Source organism: Harpegnathos saltator, unplaced genomic scaffold, assembly GCF_003227715.2.
Source record: "Harpegnathos saltator strain DR-91 unplaced genomic scaffold, Hsal_v8.6 scaffold75, whole genome shotgun sequence".
In the NCBI taxonomy this organism is placed as follows: domain Eukaryota; kingdom Metazoa; phylum Arthropoda; class Insecta; order Hymenoptera; family Formicidae; genus Harpegnathos; species Harpegnathos saltator.
This window is the reverse complement of record NW_020230593.1, coordinates 404,484-420,404: the sequence shown is the minus strand read 5'-3', so window position 1 is coordinate 420,404 and position 15,921 is coordinate 404,484. Positions and strand designations below refer to the sequence as shown.

Here is a 15,921-nt window from a genome sequence, read left to right as displayed (position 1 = left end):
TACGTACACGCGACACACCTGTCCTGGTCCGCGTGTACGCTCTCACGTACACAGGATACACCTGCCACCACAGAGAAACGCGCAATTCCACGCTAACTCTGGCGCACCCTCGGCTCTCCAGGAAGGCCCTACGTTGCGACGCGGGCGACCCTCTTCTTCTCTCGTCTCTTGTGCTTCTTCCTTTTCGAGGCCGCCTGCGACCCACCTTCCCGTTCAGTATCGGGGAACACCTTGTCGAGCGCGCCGCGCGCCGAGTAATCGAATTTCGAAGCGCGTCGCGTCGTTCCTTCGTTTTCTCGTCCGTTCGTTGCTTCGGAGTGCGATCGATCGGGGCGGAACGACCGGGCCGGCGGAAACGCAAGGAGATCTCGCCTCGGCGAGGTCGGTCACGTAGCCGGAAGGCAAGTGACAAGAGGAAGAGTGCACATTGTCGTATGATTTCGCGCGACGCTGTTTTTTCTCCTTTGCAAGACGCGTGCCGGCCGGCGGCGACGGGCGGCGGATCGTTGACATTTACATGACGGAGCTGTGTCGTCGCTGTTGAGTTCGCTTCTTTTTCCCAATGAGGTTGCAACAGCGTTGTCGGCTGTGAGTCGCGCAAACGGAACTGTTCTCGCGGGAAAATTCCGCCCCGGCTATTTCGGTCGACACGATGCTCGAGCGATCGAGCGCGATTGTTCGGGCCAATGTGAACGCCCAACGTCAATGAGTGTTCAATCAGGAAACGCGCACCACAGCGGGGATACCTGGCGTGAATGACGTGAATGACGCGATCGTCAACAATACGCGCATTATCCGGCGGCACAATAGTCGCGAATCGTCGCTTAATGAATCCGCGGTTGCGTAATGACGAGGGAAAAGAGCGCACCGCTGAATTTGTCGAGATAAATAAATGGACGCGCAGGACGAAAGTGAGCCCGACGAAGCCGCGTAAATGACGACTAATGAGGCTCGCGGATGATGGGGCGAGAGAGAGAGAGAGAGAGAGAGAGAGAGAGAGAGAGAGAGAGAGAGAGAGAGGCGAGACGAGAGACGTAGCGCGAGTCGCAACCGACGATAAATCGTGAGAATTAAGCAGAGTTGAAATTCGGCGAATCGCTGAGCGCGAAGATGAAGCTGCTCGACTGCACCCGGTGCCTAATGAGGCTGCATCGGCGGCGCGAGTCGTCGCAGCGGCGACGCAGCTGCGAAACGACGGATCCGCTGGTGATGACGAAGCGACCGGCCGGTCGTCGTCAGCGTGCACCTCGTCGTCGCGGTCGCGGCGATTCCGCGCGCGGAGTCGCCCCGACGCGCCCCAAGGCTCGACGACTCCTCAGCGTGATGCGTAGATTCAGCGCATCGTGGAAGCGGGGACGTGGAGTCGCGAAGAGCAAGCCGGCGACACGGCCGAAGAAGCCGTGGCCGAAGAAGCTGCTCGTCAAGATCGAGCGGGACAGTTCGAGACGCGTGGGAATGCCCAGGTCGTTTCGTAGATCCTACGTAAAGAGGAGGGGAGTCGTGAGCGTGGAAACAACGTCAACGGGAGGCAACGACAGCGGACGACAGGAATACGACGCTGCCGGAAGAAGGGCCGGGGAGCTCGAGCGTGAATACTACGAGCACCTGGAGGCGCTCAAGTTCCTCATCGACCCGCCGCCGTGTTTCCGCAACACAGAGAGCAGGCAGAACTTGGAGAACAAGTTGAATAGTTTGGACTTGAGGCGAATCAACACCGTGGCGATCCCGGAGGGACCTGTGGCGAATGGACACCGGGCCCTCGGCGGCGGCTTCCGCTCGAGCTGGAGGCCGATCCGTGAAAATGGCGGTTCATGCGCGAAGACTCTGGGTCGCATCGTCGAGGAGCGCCTGAGGATCGAGCGGACGATGCTCGACCTGTTGGTGAGGGCGCCGATCTTGAAGAGCAGCCACGGCGAGCAGGTGTCGTTCGCGCGGGAGAATAAGACGGTTCGCTTCAAGGACGAGGTGGAGCGATTGGGAACAGTTGTCGGGCGATGGGAAGAATCCAGGTCGGAGGGTGAAGGTTGCGAGGTCCCCTCGGGGGTGGGGTCGAATAATCGCGCAAAGGTGGAGAACACGAAGAGGAAGGTGGAGTCGCACGCTCGGCGAAACGAGCTACTGCACGAGAGTTCGGAAACGTTTGATGTCGAAACAAGAAACGGTAGGTAGCGACAAAATTTCATTAGGCGAACTGTGTGTACTTAATGGCGGATAAAGAGGTCGCGGGAGGGGGCAAAAGCCGCCCGACGAGGGAAGCACAAGCTCCCCGTGAATATTCATAAAGTGCTCGTAAAATTGTATGAACAAGCGCGAGCGTTATTTCAATAATGTAATCAGCACCGAAGACTTAGATCGCGGAACTCGATAAGCAAACGCATAATTTAATTAACTGGAGTTTAACTGGAGCGCCGAACTTTGCGCGAGGTCTCAGCATCGCGGGCTCCCCAAAGTGGAGCGAGGCTCCGGACGCGCCAAGACGAAGCGCTGATGATGCGAAGAAGTCGATGCGTTGTCGAAGAGATAACTGGACCGCTGCGACGCGTCTCGCCGTCACCCACTGAGAAGTCGCCGTCTGAGAAGTCCCACATCGCGAAACTTTCACACGTAAACTTCCAGATACCTCGAGCGAAGTTTCTCGCATCGATACAGCTCACGTCGACGTCGGGTCGGGCAACGCGCTCTTCTTGCCGTCGCAACTCGATCGCGTTTAATCGCGGGCCATTCTTGCGGCAGAGCGATTAGTAATGCGTCATTACGCTCGCTTTTCGAGGGTCATCTGATTCTTTAAATAGAGGATGTGCAACAACTATAAAGACAGCCCCACGTCGACGTGGTCGGCGAACAAAAGTCCGAGCTCGATAATGTACCTTGAGTTTTTTATCGTGATCTCAGTCGGCTGGGGGGGGGGGGGGAGAGGGCTAAATTTGCCGTATTGTTTCTCCGTATTGTTTTCTACATTTTTTCTTAGACGCTAAAGTATTGCGCAATTTTTCCATATACCCACACTTATATAAGACCGTAACGTCGCACCGGCCAGTTTCCGGCGTTGTGCCGAGCGACGCATCTCTCCGACGAGGCTGCATCGACGAAACTATAATTACCATAACAGTTCTTCACGACAGGCTTTTGTGCCTGACATTTATGCAACGATATTACGGCCAATGAAACGGCTCTCGATTTGCGTCGCGAAGTGCCGCAGCCTCGATCGAACAATGCGCCACCGGAAATAGCAATCCCCGTTTGTCGAGCGGGTTTGTTCGAACGGAAATTGTTCCTTTATCGCAGCGCGAGCAAGCTACGCAGCAGATATCTAAAGCAACCGTCCGTGTATATGGAAAGTGTCGTGAAAAAAGAGAGATTAAGCGCGTTAAACGCACAATTTGCAGCCGCGGCGGCGAGCCGAAAGTTGACTTTAGCGCAGCTCGCGCGCCCTCGCCGTCTTCACTATTCCCTTTAGAATTGTATATCGGCCACGTTGAAGTTTACACGAACATGGGCGTTGAATAAACATTCCACACTGCGTATTCCACAGTCCGTCGTGTCAACGTATCGACAGCACGATTAACAGCGCGGCGCGAATTTCAGAGATGAAGTGAAAACGCCTCGTCGCGGAAGAAGAGAAAATGGACGAACGAATGAATCGAGGCGAAAAATCCCGAATCTCGCTTCCACGTGACGTGAAAGTCACGCGTTAACCTTCGAGTGTGCTGCTTGCGCGCTTCCAAAGAGTATCCTTAAGTATCAGTAAACCGTCCTCCTTCTCCTTCTCCATAGCCATTGAATAACCCTCATCGCGTGTGACGTTTTCCCGTGAGGAAAATCGCGCAATATGTTGCAACATTAATGTAACACGGTACACGAATGTCTCAGCAGCACCTCCAGTATCAATTTTAAGGTATCGCACGCCCGAGAGAGGTCCTGCAATAAACGCCAGCAATAAACGCAGAAAACCGACGGGGCGCGCAACGCCCCGCGGTTTTGATACGCAACGGAGTTGCGCGCAAAGGGCGCGGGTCTTAGATAGCAGTCCCGTCGAATCCGCGCGGAGCCTGACGCGCCGCCGATCGATTACGCAACACGGACAGAGCCGCCGGGCAATAAAATATGTCACGCTGACCGATTGCGCAAGCGACGAGCGCTCGGAGCGGATCGAAGGAAATCCTTCGCGAGGGTTTGGCCGTGCTCGCTCCCTCGCTCGCTCGGCTGCCTCGGACGAGAAGGACGCAGGACGCAGGGCGCAGCCTGCGAAGGACGAAGATGGAAGACGCGGACCGCGGAAACGTGGGCTTGGCACCTTCGGGGCATGACGGGGCGCACCCATCGCGCGTATTAACACGCCCGTGGCGAATAACGCGAGCCCGTCTCGCCCGTCGGCTGAAAGTCGCTCGCATCGTTTCCTCTGGTTCGCCGCCGGCGAAACTCGCTGTGCGGCTTTCTCGAAGAAATAAGCGCGTTTTTTATTTCGCTCTTTATTCCTCCCCTTTTTCGTACGCAAGCTGCGAGATTTATACTCCGGCTGACACGCTGCTGCAGCCGGCAAGCGGTCAAAAAAATGACCGAGTTGCAGTTTACTTGTTTCACATTCTTCTATTCGGAATCTCTGCTTTGTCGGCTTTCGATGACTTCCGGTTTGCGGTGTTACGAGCCGCGGCCGGTTCGTAACTTCTTCGAAAAATTACTCGACTTTATGTGTGACTCGACCTTTGCAAAATCTTTTCCAAAACTTCTCCATTCTTTTTCGATCGTTCCGGTGGAAGCAGATCGTCGCTAATTGCGTGAAGGCCAAAGGAAGTTGGTTTATATTAACGAGAGCTGTTAGGTTCGCGCGATCGGCAGAATCTTTCGCCTGCTTGAAATATCGCGGGATTACGCGAGTGCGCCTCCGCGGCTGGCCAAAAGCCGGCTTTCAATTCCTAGCTTGCGTTTCTATACGCGGTAGTCTAAACCCCGCCGCGGTAATCCCCTTCGATCCAATTACGCAATTACGCAATTGATATATATCTTATCGCCACCGCGGCTCGAGCGTTGCGCAACGGCAAGGTCGCAACGCTCCGCGTTCCCGCTTCTTTTCCTTCCTCTTCCTTTTTTTTTACTTCGCCCACGATCGCCGATTCGTGAGGAACGTGAGTCGCCGGATCGACGTGACGCGCGGCGCGAGTCTCAAGCGTCGTCGAATTAAACAGCGACTCGTCTTTATCGAGCTGCTAAGGCCCCGCTCGCGAGGGGAGGGTCCGGGGCGGGAAATAAAATAAAAATCCGTCACTTCCGGATCCCATGCGGCGCGGACGCGTGTGTCCGTGCGACTACCGTGTGATGCAATGAAAAGTGTGGAAAATAGATGGGTGCGCTCGCGCGACAGTCACTCCGTCGGCATTGTGCACTCGGAAGGAAGTCCAGCTCGGAAGCGGCGCTATTCATGAATTCCGAGGGGATTCCAGAGGGGACCTGTATATATATGTGTGGGGACGCACTTGCCTCTGTGCGTGTTCGCTAATGCGCGTCACACTCGCGTCTCTCTCCTCCGTGTATGTGCTCGCGAATATCCGGACGGGTGCACTCGCGCTTGTCGAAAAGTAGTTCGCGTTCCGCACCGGGCGGACTTTTTCACGAAGCTGTTTCCCCGGGAAACTCGCTCGCATGTATCGTTCGGCATACTCGATCGCGGCTTGGCAAGAATGACGCTGGAATCGGCTCTGCTCGCGATCGCGTAATCGCGCGCACGTATGCGTGCGTGCGCGACACGGATTCACCTGGATTGACGTGGCCGCGCGCACGTGCGGCGAGGAGACGAGAGGACAGGAGAGGAGAGCAGAGGAGAGCAGAGGAGAGGAGAGGAGAGGAGAGTAGGTGCACGAAAACACGTGACTCTGGCACGCACGCGGGTGGGGAAGCGAGCGTGTTTCGCGGGTGGCCGGTCCCCGTTCGTGTGCTCAGTGCATAATCGCGATTCACGAACCCTGCAGGTCGTGCCTCTGATTTGCGGCCGCTTGACGTTTAACATGGGCGTCGTCGGGATTCTCGCCTAAATTTAACGCGCTCCCGTTCGTGCCTCGTACACGCGCGCGAGTCTGCCGCGGAGAGCAAGTTCATCGCGATTTCCGCGCCGGCCGGCCGGCCGACCGACTGATAGCGCGCGCGCGCGCGCGCGCGCGCGTGCGACGAGCAGAAGTTCGCGGGACATTCAGCTTGTCGGCGATTTCTTCCTCGATTCTCGCGTCACTCGCCAGGAAACTGTTCGCGATTCTGACCGCGCGGGGACGGGATGATTCCTCATCAAGACGTCCCCGAGACACAGCGCTCATCGCAACGTTCGACCGTTTCTTTCAGATGACACAAAAGTCGACCAGAGTTACGCCAATCAAAACGGTGCTCTGAAGAGCTGTCCGAGCGAACAACGAAGCGACGTTAAGAAAGGTAAGAGTCCTCGATATCGACAACAGGCGAGCTACGCCTACCTACTTGGAGTGCTGGACTAGACCACGCTTACTTGCATGATCGCTGGAACATTACATATACTACGCGGTTCTTTCTCTCTCTCTCTCTCTCTCTCTCTCTCTCTCTCTCTGTCTTTTATACCTTTCATTTTTTCTTTTCATCAAGCATTATCCTAGGATCGTGCGCGATTGTCTCCGAGACGATCTTCCTAAAAGCCTCTCGAGTCGCGCCGCCAAGGGAAGAAAGCAGAGTAGGTAAAACGGGAAGTGTGTTATATCGAAAGTAGTAGCCGTAATAAAAGTGCCGGCGGTGCGAAAGAGGCGGTTGTCGCGTCGGTTACGCCGGAAGATTTATTTCAACGCGACGCGTAGAATATTCAAACACGCCGAGCAGTGATTCTGGCAAAAGAAAAGAACGTTCTAATTCGTTCCATTTCTAATTCGGTCTTTCGGGAGGAAATTCTAAGAGAGTGCCTGAGATCTCACGTCCCTGCCGAACGCAGTTTTGACGATCCCGTTTGCTTCACGTAGTCAAAACAGCGCGATTCCTCAAACCGTCCGATAGAAGCTCGCGCGAGGGATGACAGCTGCGATTTTTACGCGAAATTTACGCGGCTTCGCGGTGACGTCTCTTGACGCACGCTTTGAAATTCTATCGTTTCTTCTCGCGCGGAGGATGCAGCGAGGATCGTAGACGCGCGTCAAAGGCACATCGGCCGTGCCGAGAAGAATCCCGGAATGCGGAAGGGTGTAGCAAAAATATTAGGAAAAAACGCGCGACCGAGTCTTCGAACGAGCACGGGACGCGCGACGTTTCGCGAAGGGTTAGAGAGGATGCGAGGAGGAGCCGGCGAAAGAGTGATGATGGAGTGCGCGAGGATCTCTCCCTGACAAGTGAACCTCGGGAAACGTCACACGCCGATTTGTTTCCAATTTTTTATAGTTATTTTTTATGTCAAAATATGAAGAAATCTGTTATCATTTTTAGCTTAAATGAGTTTCTTCAATTTTTTCGAAATTTTTGAAGTTTTCGAAGTTTGGCACACAAGTACACTATTTTATACATATTTAAAACAATATCTCTTAAAAATATATATATCTGATTTGTTGAAACTTGCACACACATGCCGCCGATTGTGAATCAGAACCATTTTGTAAACTTCACAATGGCGGATCTAAATACGGCTGACGTTATTGTTGAAAAAGTGTTCAGTTTTACGCTACATTCGACGTTGGGTAATCTTTCGGCTCACTATCCAGCAAACAAGCCAATTTTAACGTCAAAATCTGGTAAAAAATGAACAAGAAATGAACAAAAATGAAGAAAAATGAAAAAAAAAAATTTTGCAGAGGAGTAAACTGCAATTAAGAAAGGGGAATCGAGTCCACATTTGCTAATAATTCAACAAATCAGAGATATATATATATATATTTTTTTTTAAATATTGTTTTAAATATGTATAAACTTCAAAAATTTCGAAAAAGTTGAAAAGATTAATTCAAGCTTAAAATGATAACAGATTTCTTCATATTTTGACACAATAAAAATAACTATAAAAAATTGGAAACAAATCGACGTCTGACGTTTCCCGAGGTTTACTTGGGAGTATTCGCGACACATCGTAGGACGTCGCGACCCGTCAGCTGGCTACGCGACCGACGCGGAGGACGCCGGGATGCCGCAGGCAAACGCGCGTAACCGCGGCCGCGGCCGCGGCCGCAGGTACCGGAATCGCCGGCGAGCGCAGCCACCGGTCGCGGAACCGCCGCGGAACGACGAAGCGAATGAGAAGCAGCAGCCGGAAGACGTTCCGGACGCAGCGAGGATCGAGCGCGACCACGACGAGGAAGACTCGAAGACGAGCGACGATTCCGCGCCGCCGGCGAGCGAGTCGCAGAGTCGCGAGTATCGCTTCCGGCCGGACGACAGGCGCCCGATCGAGAAGATCGAGCTGCACTCGTGCCGTCCGAGGATAGTCGAGATCACGACCGTGAGCAGCTTGCCCCTCGAGGCGACGATCGGCCACATCGCCGGAGTGGGCATTCTGGAAACGGGAATCGCCGACAAGGCTACGGCCGACTCGACGGTAGTGACGATATCGGAGCCAGTGGAAGCGATACGGCCGTTTGACGAACGCGCGAGAGCGAAGCGCCGATCGCAAGAAGCGGCCGATGGCCAAGACGATGACGAGTGGACGAATCGACTGGAGATTCGGGAGGTCAGCGACAGCGACGCGAGCGAGATCGACTGCGAGCGACCGACGATCGTCGAGGTCGAGTCCGACGTCGACGCCGAGAGGGAGTCGCATGAACCTCGGGATCTCGCCGAGCAGCGCGAGGCCCCGAAGCCGAGGAGCCAGGTGGGCCAGCAGCAAGTCTCGGCGCAGAAGAAACTGTCGATCAAGACGGAAACTGAATCGCCAACCTTGATGTGGGACACGGTGATGCCGAGAGAGGTCGAGAGGAAACTGCGGAATTTCATCGAAGGCCTCCAACTGCCGAGCTTCTCCGAGGAGGTTGCCGAGGAGGACGGCAAGACTCCGGAGAAGCTGCCCCGCGGGGAGGTTCCGAGCTTCTCCTCGGAGAGGGTGGCTGCCACGTCGCGCCGCAAGACGAGGAAACGCGCCGTCTCGGAGTCTCATTTCGCCAACAGCCTGTTGGATATCATACAGGAAGAAGGCGAGAGGCTGTCGGAGGACGAGGCGCAGCACATCAGGGACTTCATCAACGAGGAGATCAGCAAGTATCGGCGCGAAGACAAGCGCTCCGCCGACGAGAGGACGACGAACGGGAACGTCGCGGAGAGAGCGGACGCTCCCGAGAGGGCTGAGGCGAGCCGCGAGAAGCGCGTCTGCAGCATCACGATCAACATCGACACGTCGCGATGCGACAGCTGCGAGTCGAGCGCGGACACTGCAGCGGCTGCGACGAACGAACAGGATAACGCGTGGACCGGTGGACCCGACGGATCCACGGAAGTCACGACGAACGACGAGCGAACTGACCCGGGGGCTGAGAATCCTATCGATGGACAGCTCGATGTTCCGGCGGACGACGTGCTGGTGAGCGACGTTGACGGGGACGAGTTACCGAGTGCCGAGCAGAGAGACATCGATGGCAACGCAGACGCGGACGCAGACAATATCTCGGCGGCGGGAAGCAGCAACGTGAATGACACGAAGCGGACGGGGGCCAGCGAATCGCTCGTCAAAGTTGAAGCGGCGAGAGGATCAGAGGTGCGCGATGTCCCTCGACAGGAGGATCCCAGCGAAACTCACGCGACCGGCCACGATCGCAGCGCACTGCGAGTGGCCGAGGAGGAGGTTACTGTTCCGTCTTCCGGTCCGCGGTATACACCCTCGCAGAACGGAGCGACCTCGCTGCGCGAGAAGCGACCGCCGCTTCCCCCGAAGAGATCTTGCAGCTTCAGCCATGAGCCTCAGAGGCCCCCGACGCCACCTGCGGTAGACTACGTCTCGAACGGTGCGGACATCTGGATCCGCAGACCGGCGGATTCGCTCGCGCGCAAGAGCTCGCAAGTTCGCAAGCTCGAAGGGGCGGACGAGCCGGCGCGGGCGCCGCGACGACGACCGGAGCTTCGGAGAGGTGGCAGCTGCCCGGAGAGGACCGACCGGACGAATCGCGAGGATGAAAACGGACCTTCGAGTACCGCTCGTCTCGCCGAGACTCGCAATGACGCGAAGCAGCTCGAGGAGCGAGCGGACACCGGCAGCTCAACGACGAACGGGAGCGTTGAGGTTTTCTGCGAAGGCGGTCCGTCGATCGCGTCAGCGGATATTCGCGACGGTGATCCGACCAAGTGCGAACGCGACGTCGGGACGCTCGGCGTCGCGCTGGCAAGCGCGACCAGCACGGAAATAACGCGTCGCGAGGAAGGGAAGCCCGCGTCGATCGTCGCAGCGACGGCATATGAGCGAAACGCTTCATCGAGCCGGCAGGAGGGCGAGACCGAGGTGTGCGGCTGTCCTTCGGCAAAGGACGGTTCTGACGAAGGGACTTTGAAGACGAACAAGAACAAGGTCAGCATAATGGCTGGGCGACCGAAGGGCGATAAGCCAGACGCCAGTCGGGCTTCCTCGATGGGAAGCAAGCCGACAGCGATGCTCCCGGGTCGGACGGACGCAAAGAGCCAGCGGGAGACTGGAGGAGGGGAGGAAATCGACGAGAAATCGACGTACCATCGCGAGCGGACGCTGAAGCGCGAGACGTCGGAGACGAGGATAATCGAACGACGCGAGGAGAGCTCGAGTGTTGAGCAGCGCGATGGTGCCCAAGGTAATTCCAAATATTCGACGTGGGAGTCGAGGCGCGAGGAGAGGCGCGAGGAGAAGTACGAGGAGAAGCACGAAGAAACGCGCGGTTCCTCCGTCCGGCTGAGCGACGCGAGGAATTCGCCCGACGGTGAAGCGAGCTTCCAGAGGACGGCCGAAGCAGCGCGCGCGGATCCCTCGCCAGAGTCTGAGGAGCCGGCGGACCTTCAAGCGCACGACTCGTCCAGTAGCACCGCGTCCATCAGCACCGTCAAGCATCGGCCGATGGAAGCCTCGCTGACCGACATCAGCGCGGTCATCCGGGAGACGAAGGATAACTCTGACTCTCAGGAAGAGCCGGACGAACCATCGAAGCGGAAACTGACCTTGCCGGGGAACAACAACAAAGGCCTCGCCGGCGACGCGTCGGGCGACAGCTCAGAGTCGCCACAGCCGGTTCCTTACTCGCCTGTGGAGGATCTCTGCTACATGCCGTTGGACACCGACGACGAGGACGTTTCCGCGGGAGCGCAAGGGGAAGGGTCCAAGGACGCGTCATCGGCTGCCACGAGCGCGCAACCGTCCCCCTTGAGGGAGCTCTGCGTGCAGAAGATCCTGTCGATGCCGTTCGGGCCGCAGGTGATCAGCGAGATCACGACGCCGCGACTCAACATCTTCGAGAGTCTGCGGACTCTGCAGAGGTTTGTGAGTAACGTGCCGAGCGCTCGTCGCGATAACGCCCGATTAAAACCGCATGGAGTGATGACTGCCCGACGGCCGCGCGATGCGGCCGGACTAACGAAAGCAGCGAGCGCGAGCGAGCCGCCGCCTAACGACCTTGAACACGCTGTTTCAGAGCGGGCTAGGTTGTCGCCAGAGAGCGTTAATATTGAGACTCGTTTGTCAGAGTCCGAGGCGGCGGAGATGGAGCGCCACTGGAGGGGTCTCTCCACGTCGGAGGATCCCAGGCTGCTGGTCTGCCTGTCGCCGTCGCAGCAGGCCGCGTCCGTGCGCACGAGCGCCGACACGCTGCTGGACCTCCATCGGAAGTTCCTGAATCGGTACAGCTACCGCGAGGAACAGCCGCAGCGCGTTCCTTTGCCGCAGTACCGAGTGCAGGTCCGCCCGATGGCGGACAAGCAGACGCAGGACGACGGTGCGCTCCCGACGAGGGCGCCCAAGCCGCCCGCGCGCGCCCTTCTTCATCGCGACGCCTTCGGCAGACCGACGAGCAACAGGCTGCTGGAGATCATCATGGAGCACTCTCCCGGCGACGACGCGAGCGTTCCACCAAACGGCACGTTCGCGCCTCGCCATCAGTCGAAGATAACGGACGACCCGTCTAAGGGCTCCTCGGACCGCTTGGCCACTTTCGGGGGTCGAGAGCGCCTCAAGGCCGCTCGCCCCGCCGACTGCTCGAATCTAGCCAGATGCGATCGCCGAAGCGCCGCCGCGAACGAGTTATTCCTGGCGGCGGCGAGGGGCGAGGGTGAACGCGACGATAAGCCGGGTCACATGGTCCGAGATCAGTCTAGGATTGCGACACGGTGCACCGTCGGCCATCGGCCGGCGGCCGATGCCGTGACAGCGGCTCGGGATTCCCCGAGCGGAGGCTCGTTCGCGAGGAGCTCGATCGCGCCGAACAGCGCCCTCGTCGACCGGTCGTTGCCGAACGGCGCGATGGACACCGCCGGCAAGAGGACACCGCCTTGGCGAGCGGCCGAACCCGGCAGGCACGTGAACCCGGCGTTGATCGACGACAAGTTGGAGGTGCCGCCGTTGCCGAAGCGTACGGTCACCGTGGACAGGTCGTGCATCGACACCACCAGCATCTTCGACCAGAACCCGCCGGGGAGCCGCTTGGGGCCGCGGAAGGCCCAAGGCGCCACGGAAAAGCTCCAGCACGTGGCAGCCGCGGAGATCATGGAGCAGCTGAAGAAGCTGCAGGCCGAGACGTCGCAGCGACGGCTGGACGGCGAGCGGAGGGGCTCCCTGCCGCAGGAGTACCTTGCGCAGCAGCTCAAGTACATCGAGCTGTTGGAGGAGCGGCTGAAGAACGTCATATTGAGGGAGGAGGAACAGGAGAGGAAGACCTCCGAGGATAAGCTGCAGACACACGCTCGCCAAACGCGGCAACGCGATGAGGCGGCGAGGAGATTGTTCTTCATGGACATCCCCGAGGAAGCCCCGAGGAAAAGCGCCTCTGTGACCTTCGCGCGCGAACGCGAGATCCCGATCGAGCTGTCCGACGGCACGACGAACGGCAAGTGTGTGAGAAATGAGGGAGATGAGCGTCGACGCGCAGCCGACGAGAAGCATATCACCTTCGAGACAGCTCGCCGAGAGAGGGACCAGCCGGAGGTCCAGGAGGAGAGCTGGCGAGAGAGGTCGCGGAACGTGGAGAATGATCGCACGGAGACGGTGGACAAAGCGGGTAGCCGGCAGTTCCGCAGGAAGATGTACCACGAGAACGGCGTGCACGAGGAGGAGTCCTCGGAGAGTATCCAGCGGAAGGAGTGTCGCGTGGTCATCGGGAGGGGAAGCGTTGCGTCCAGATCTCGCGGGGACAAGGTCGGCGAGAGTGACGCGGAGACCTTGGCGACGAAGACGCCGCGGAAGAACTCCCCCGCCAGCGCGGCTGGCGAAAACGCGACGCGCTCGAGCTCTCGCAAGAACGTCGAGGTGACGAGACCGTCGACCCCGTTGGTGACCAACGGGGAGGCGTTCCGCCAGCGGATGTACGACGAATATGTGCACAAGGTGCTGGAGCGGCAGGAACGGAAGAACCACAAGGTCGTGAAGATCAGCTCTCACGAGGACATTCGCAAAGTGGACGGCAAGTCGAGCGGCATGAGCGCCATGGCGAAGGAATTTATCGAGAAGGCGCGCAGCCGGCTCAGCAAGTTCGGGATCAACCTCGACGAGAGCGGGACGGAACGTGAAGAAGATGAGGGGGAGGAGGAAGAGCGGCAAGAGGACGGCGTGGTGATCAGAGCCAAATGTCTGATCGATGGCAAGGAGCTCGAGGATGCTCGGAAGCTGCCGAAACACCTGCGGGAGTTTCTGAAGATTTCCACGATGAGCGACGGAGGAGGCGACGGCGAGGCCGGTGAGTTACGGCGAGTGGCCGATGGATTTGCTGTGTTGCTCGTCGTGTTGCGAGATTGATGCTGTTGGCGGCTGCTGCTCGAGATGACTGCCCGCCCGAGGATATCCCGAACAACGAGGCGACGGCCTTGTAACAACCACTAACGTAGCGCTCGCGCCATCCTCTGCGACGCGTCCGCATAAGTGCCTGGTGTTTGTCGTCACTAACGGTGTTGATGGTATTATGCTAATTGTCCACCCACCCAGCCGGCGTCCACGACGGGCTGCAAGAGAGGCTGCGAAGCGGACGGGCACGAAGAAGAGATCGCCACTTTTCCATTCACCCTCGCAAAACCCCCTTCGACTATTCCTCGCGTTCCTCGCGAGCGATCGACCTTTGCGTTCGGACGAGAGATCGACGCGAGGCGAGTATCGCGGACGGTAATTCCTGCGGCAAGCTGACCGCTTGTTAGCTCGACGGGATCGTGATTGAAATAGTTGAGATTTTCCGGCAGATCGAGCATTCTCGTGTTCGACGCCCTCGCTGGATCTCGCCTCAGCCGTCGTAAACAAACTTTCTTAATGACAACGACACGCGGCAACGTCGAAACGGAAGTCTCATTAGTGTCTTGAGTACGTTTTCCAGACAACTCTCCGGGGTTGAAATTAGTTCCCGGTGATAAAGAGAGGGAGGGAGGAAGAGAGAGAGAGAGAGAGAGAGAGAGAGAGAGAGAGAGAGAGAGAGGAGGGAGAGAGCAACGCGAATAGATTCGCGTTAACGGGGACACGTTTCAGACTCATAATCCGATTAATATCTAATACCGCGACGGGGAATGGATGAATCTGTTCCTCGCCGAGCAAATAACAAAATCTCGTCAGCGCGAAGAGCGAGCATATGCGCACGCGTTAACGCGTCGTTAATAAATACCGGCGCATTTACGCGCATTTTTAATTAACGAGCGCTCGTCCACGCGTGGACGAGTTTCGCGTCGCGGAGCGTAAAATGTAGTTTAACATTTCACCACGCGCAAACGCGCCGCGATCGATACGCTCGCGCGATTCGCGTTCGGCATTTGCTCGTCCGCGGCGATGGATGTTCGTAAAATCGCGCGACTGCGATGGAAAATTAATTGCATTAACATCTCAAGTCTCGGCCGCGCTCGCACGCGGACGTGTACGACGAACCGCGGACAGTTTCGCGATAACGAGTATCAACGCGGCGGCGGCGGCAGGAGGGAAAGGAGAGAGAGAGAGAGAGAGAGAGCTCAGAGGCTATCGAATTGCGTCACGTCGTGCGCGTTTTCGGTTCCCCCCTCTCCTCCCCCCTTTTTCGCACTGATTACGGAATACTTAATCTCGCGATACTGCGTCGTCTCTCTCACTACGTGCGTCCTCGTTTTCCCGCGATATTTAAGATCCACCATTCCCCTCGGAGTCAGCACAGCCGCGACGCGCGTGTTTAACAATGAACTCACCGACGAGTTCTCCCTCGACACGGCAGAATTTCTTAACGTCTCTTCTGATAACACACCTTGATCTATTCGTCAGGTGAGATGTGTCGCAACTGTTTGTGCGGATAGGGGGAGGGGAGGAAGGAGAAAGAGAGAGAGAGAGAGAGAGAGAGAGAGAGAGAGAGAGAGAGAGAGAGAGAGAGGACTCACTTCTCTACGTCTCGCAATCTCGTCACGATAGAGTCGTCGCGCCGTGGAGCTGTCGTGTGATTCATTCGAGGATGTAAATCTAAATATAAGCCCACCCGGCGGGAAATAGGCCACCGCGCTCGTAGGACGCGTTCACCATCTCGGCTAGCGCCGGAACCACCGTCTTGTTTTCGGCTATTTCGAATCACCCGCGATACGTGGCCTACTGGCCTGCTCGTCTGCACACAACCTGCGATTTCTTTCTCTCTCTTCCTCTTTTTCGCTCGCGTCGTCGCCCTCGTCGCCTTCGTCGTCTCAAAGATTTTTACCCGCTGAATTGTCTGCATGCTCAGACTGTCGTTGATAACAGAGAGAGAGAGAGAGAGAGAGAGAGAGAGAGAGAGAGAGAGAAGGGGGAGAGGAGAAGAGGAAAGAAAACCCAACGTGATAACCGATGAATCGAGTCGCACTTTTCGTTATTCCGAGAAT

General features: G+C 57.3%; 1 protein-coding gene across 1 annotated transcript in view; it reads left to right on the top strand.

The window, feature by feature from the left end:
• Positions 1–15,921, top strand: part of CAP (Cbl-associated protein) — an 81,178-nt gene that overhangs the window by 30,898 nt on the left and 34,359 nt on the right. The window contains exons 5-6 of the mRNA XM_019845497.2: positions 6,328–6,414; positions 8,061–13,799. Coding sequence (XP_019701056.1) covers positions 6,328–6,414; positions 8,061–13,799 — 5,826 coding nt within the window. The remainder of the gene's footprint in view (positions 1–6,327; positions 6,415–8,060; positions 13,800–15,921) is intronic.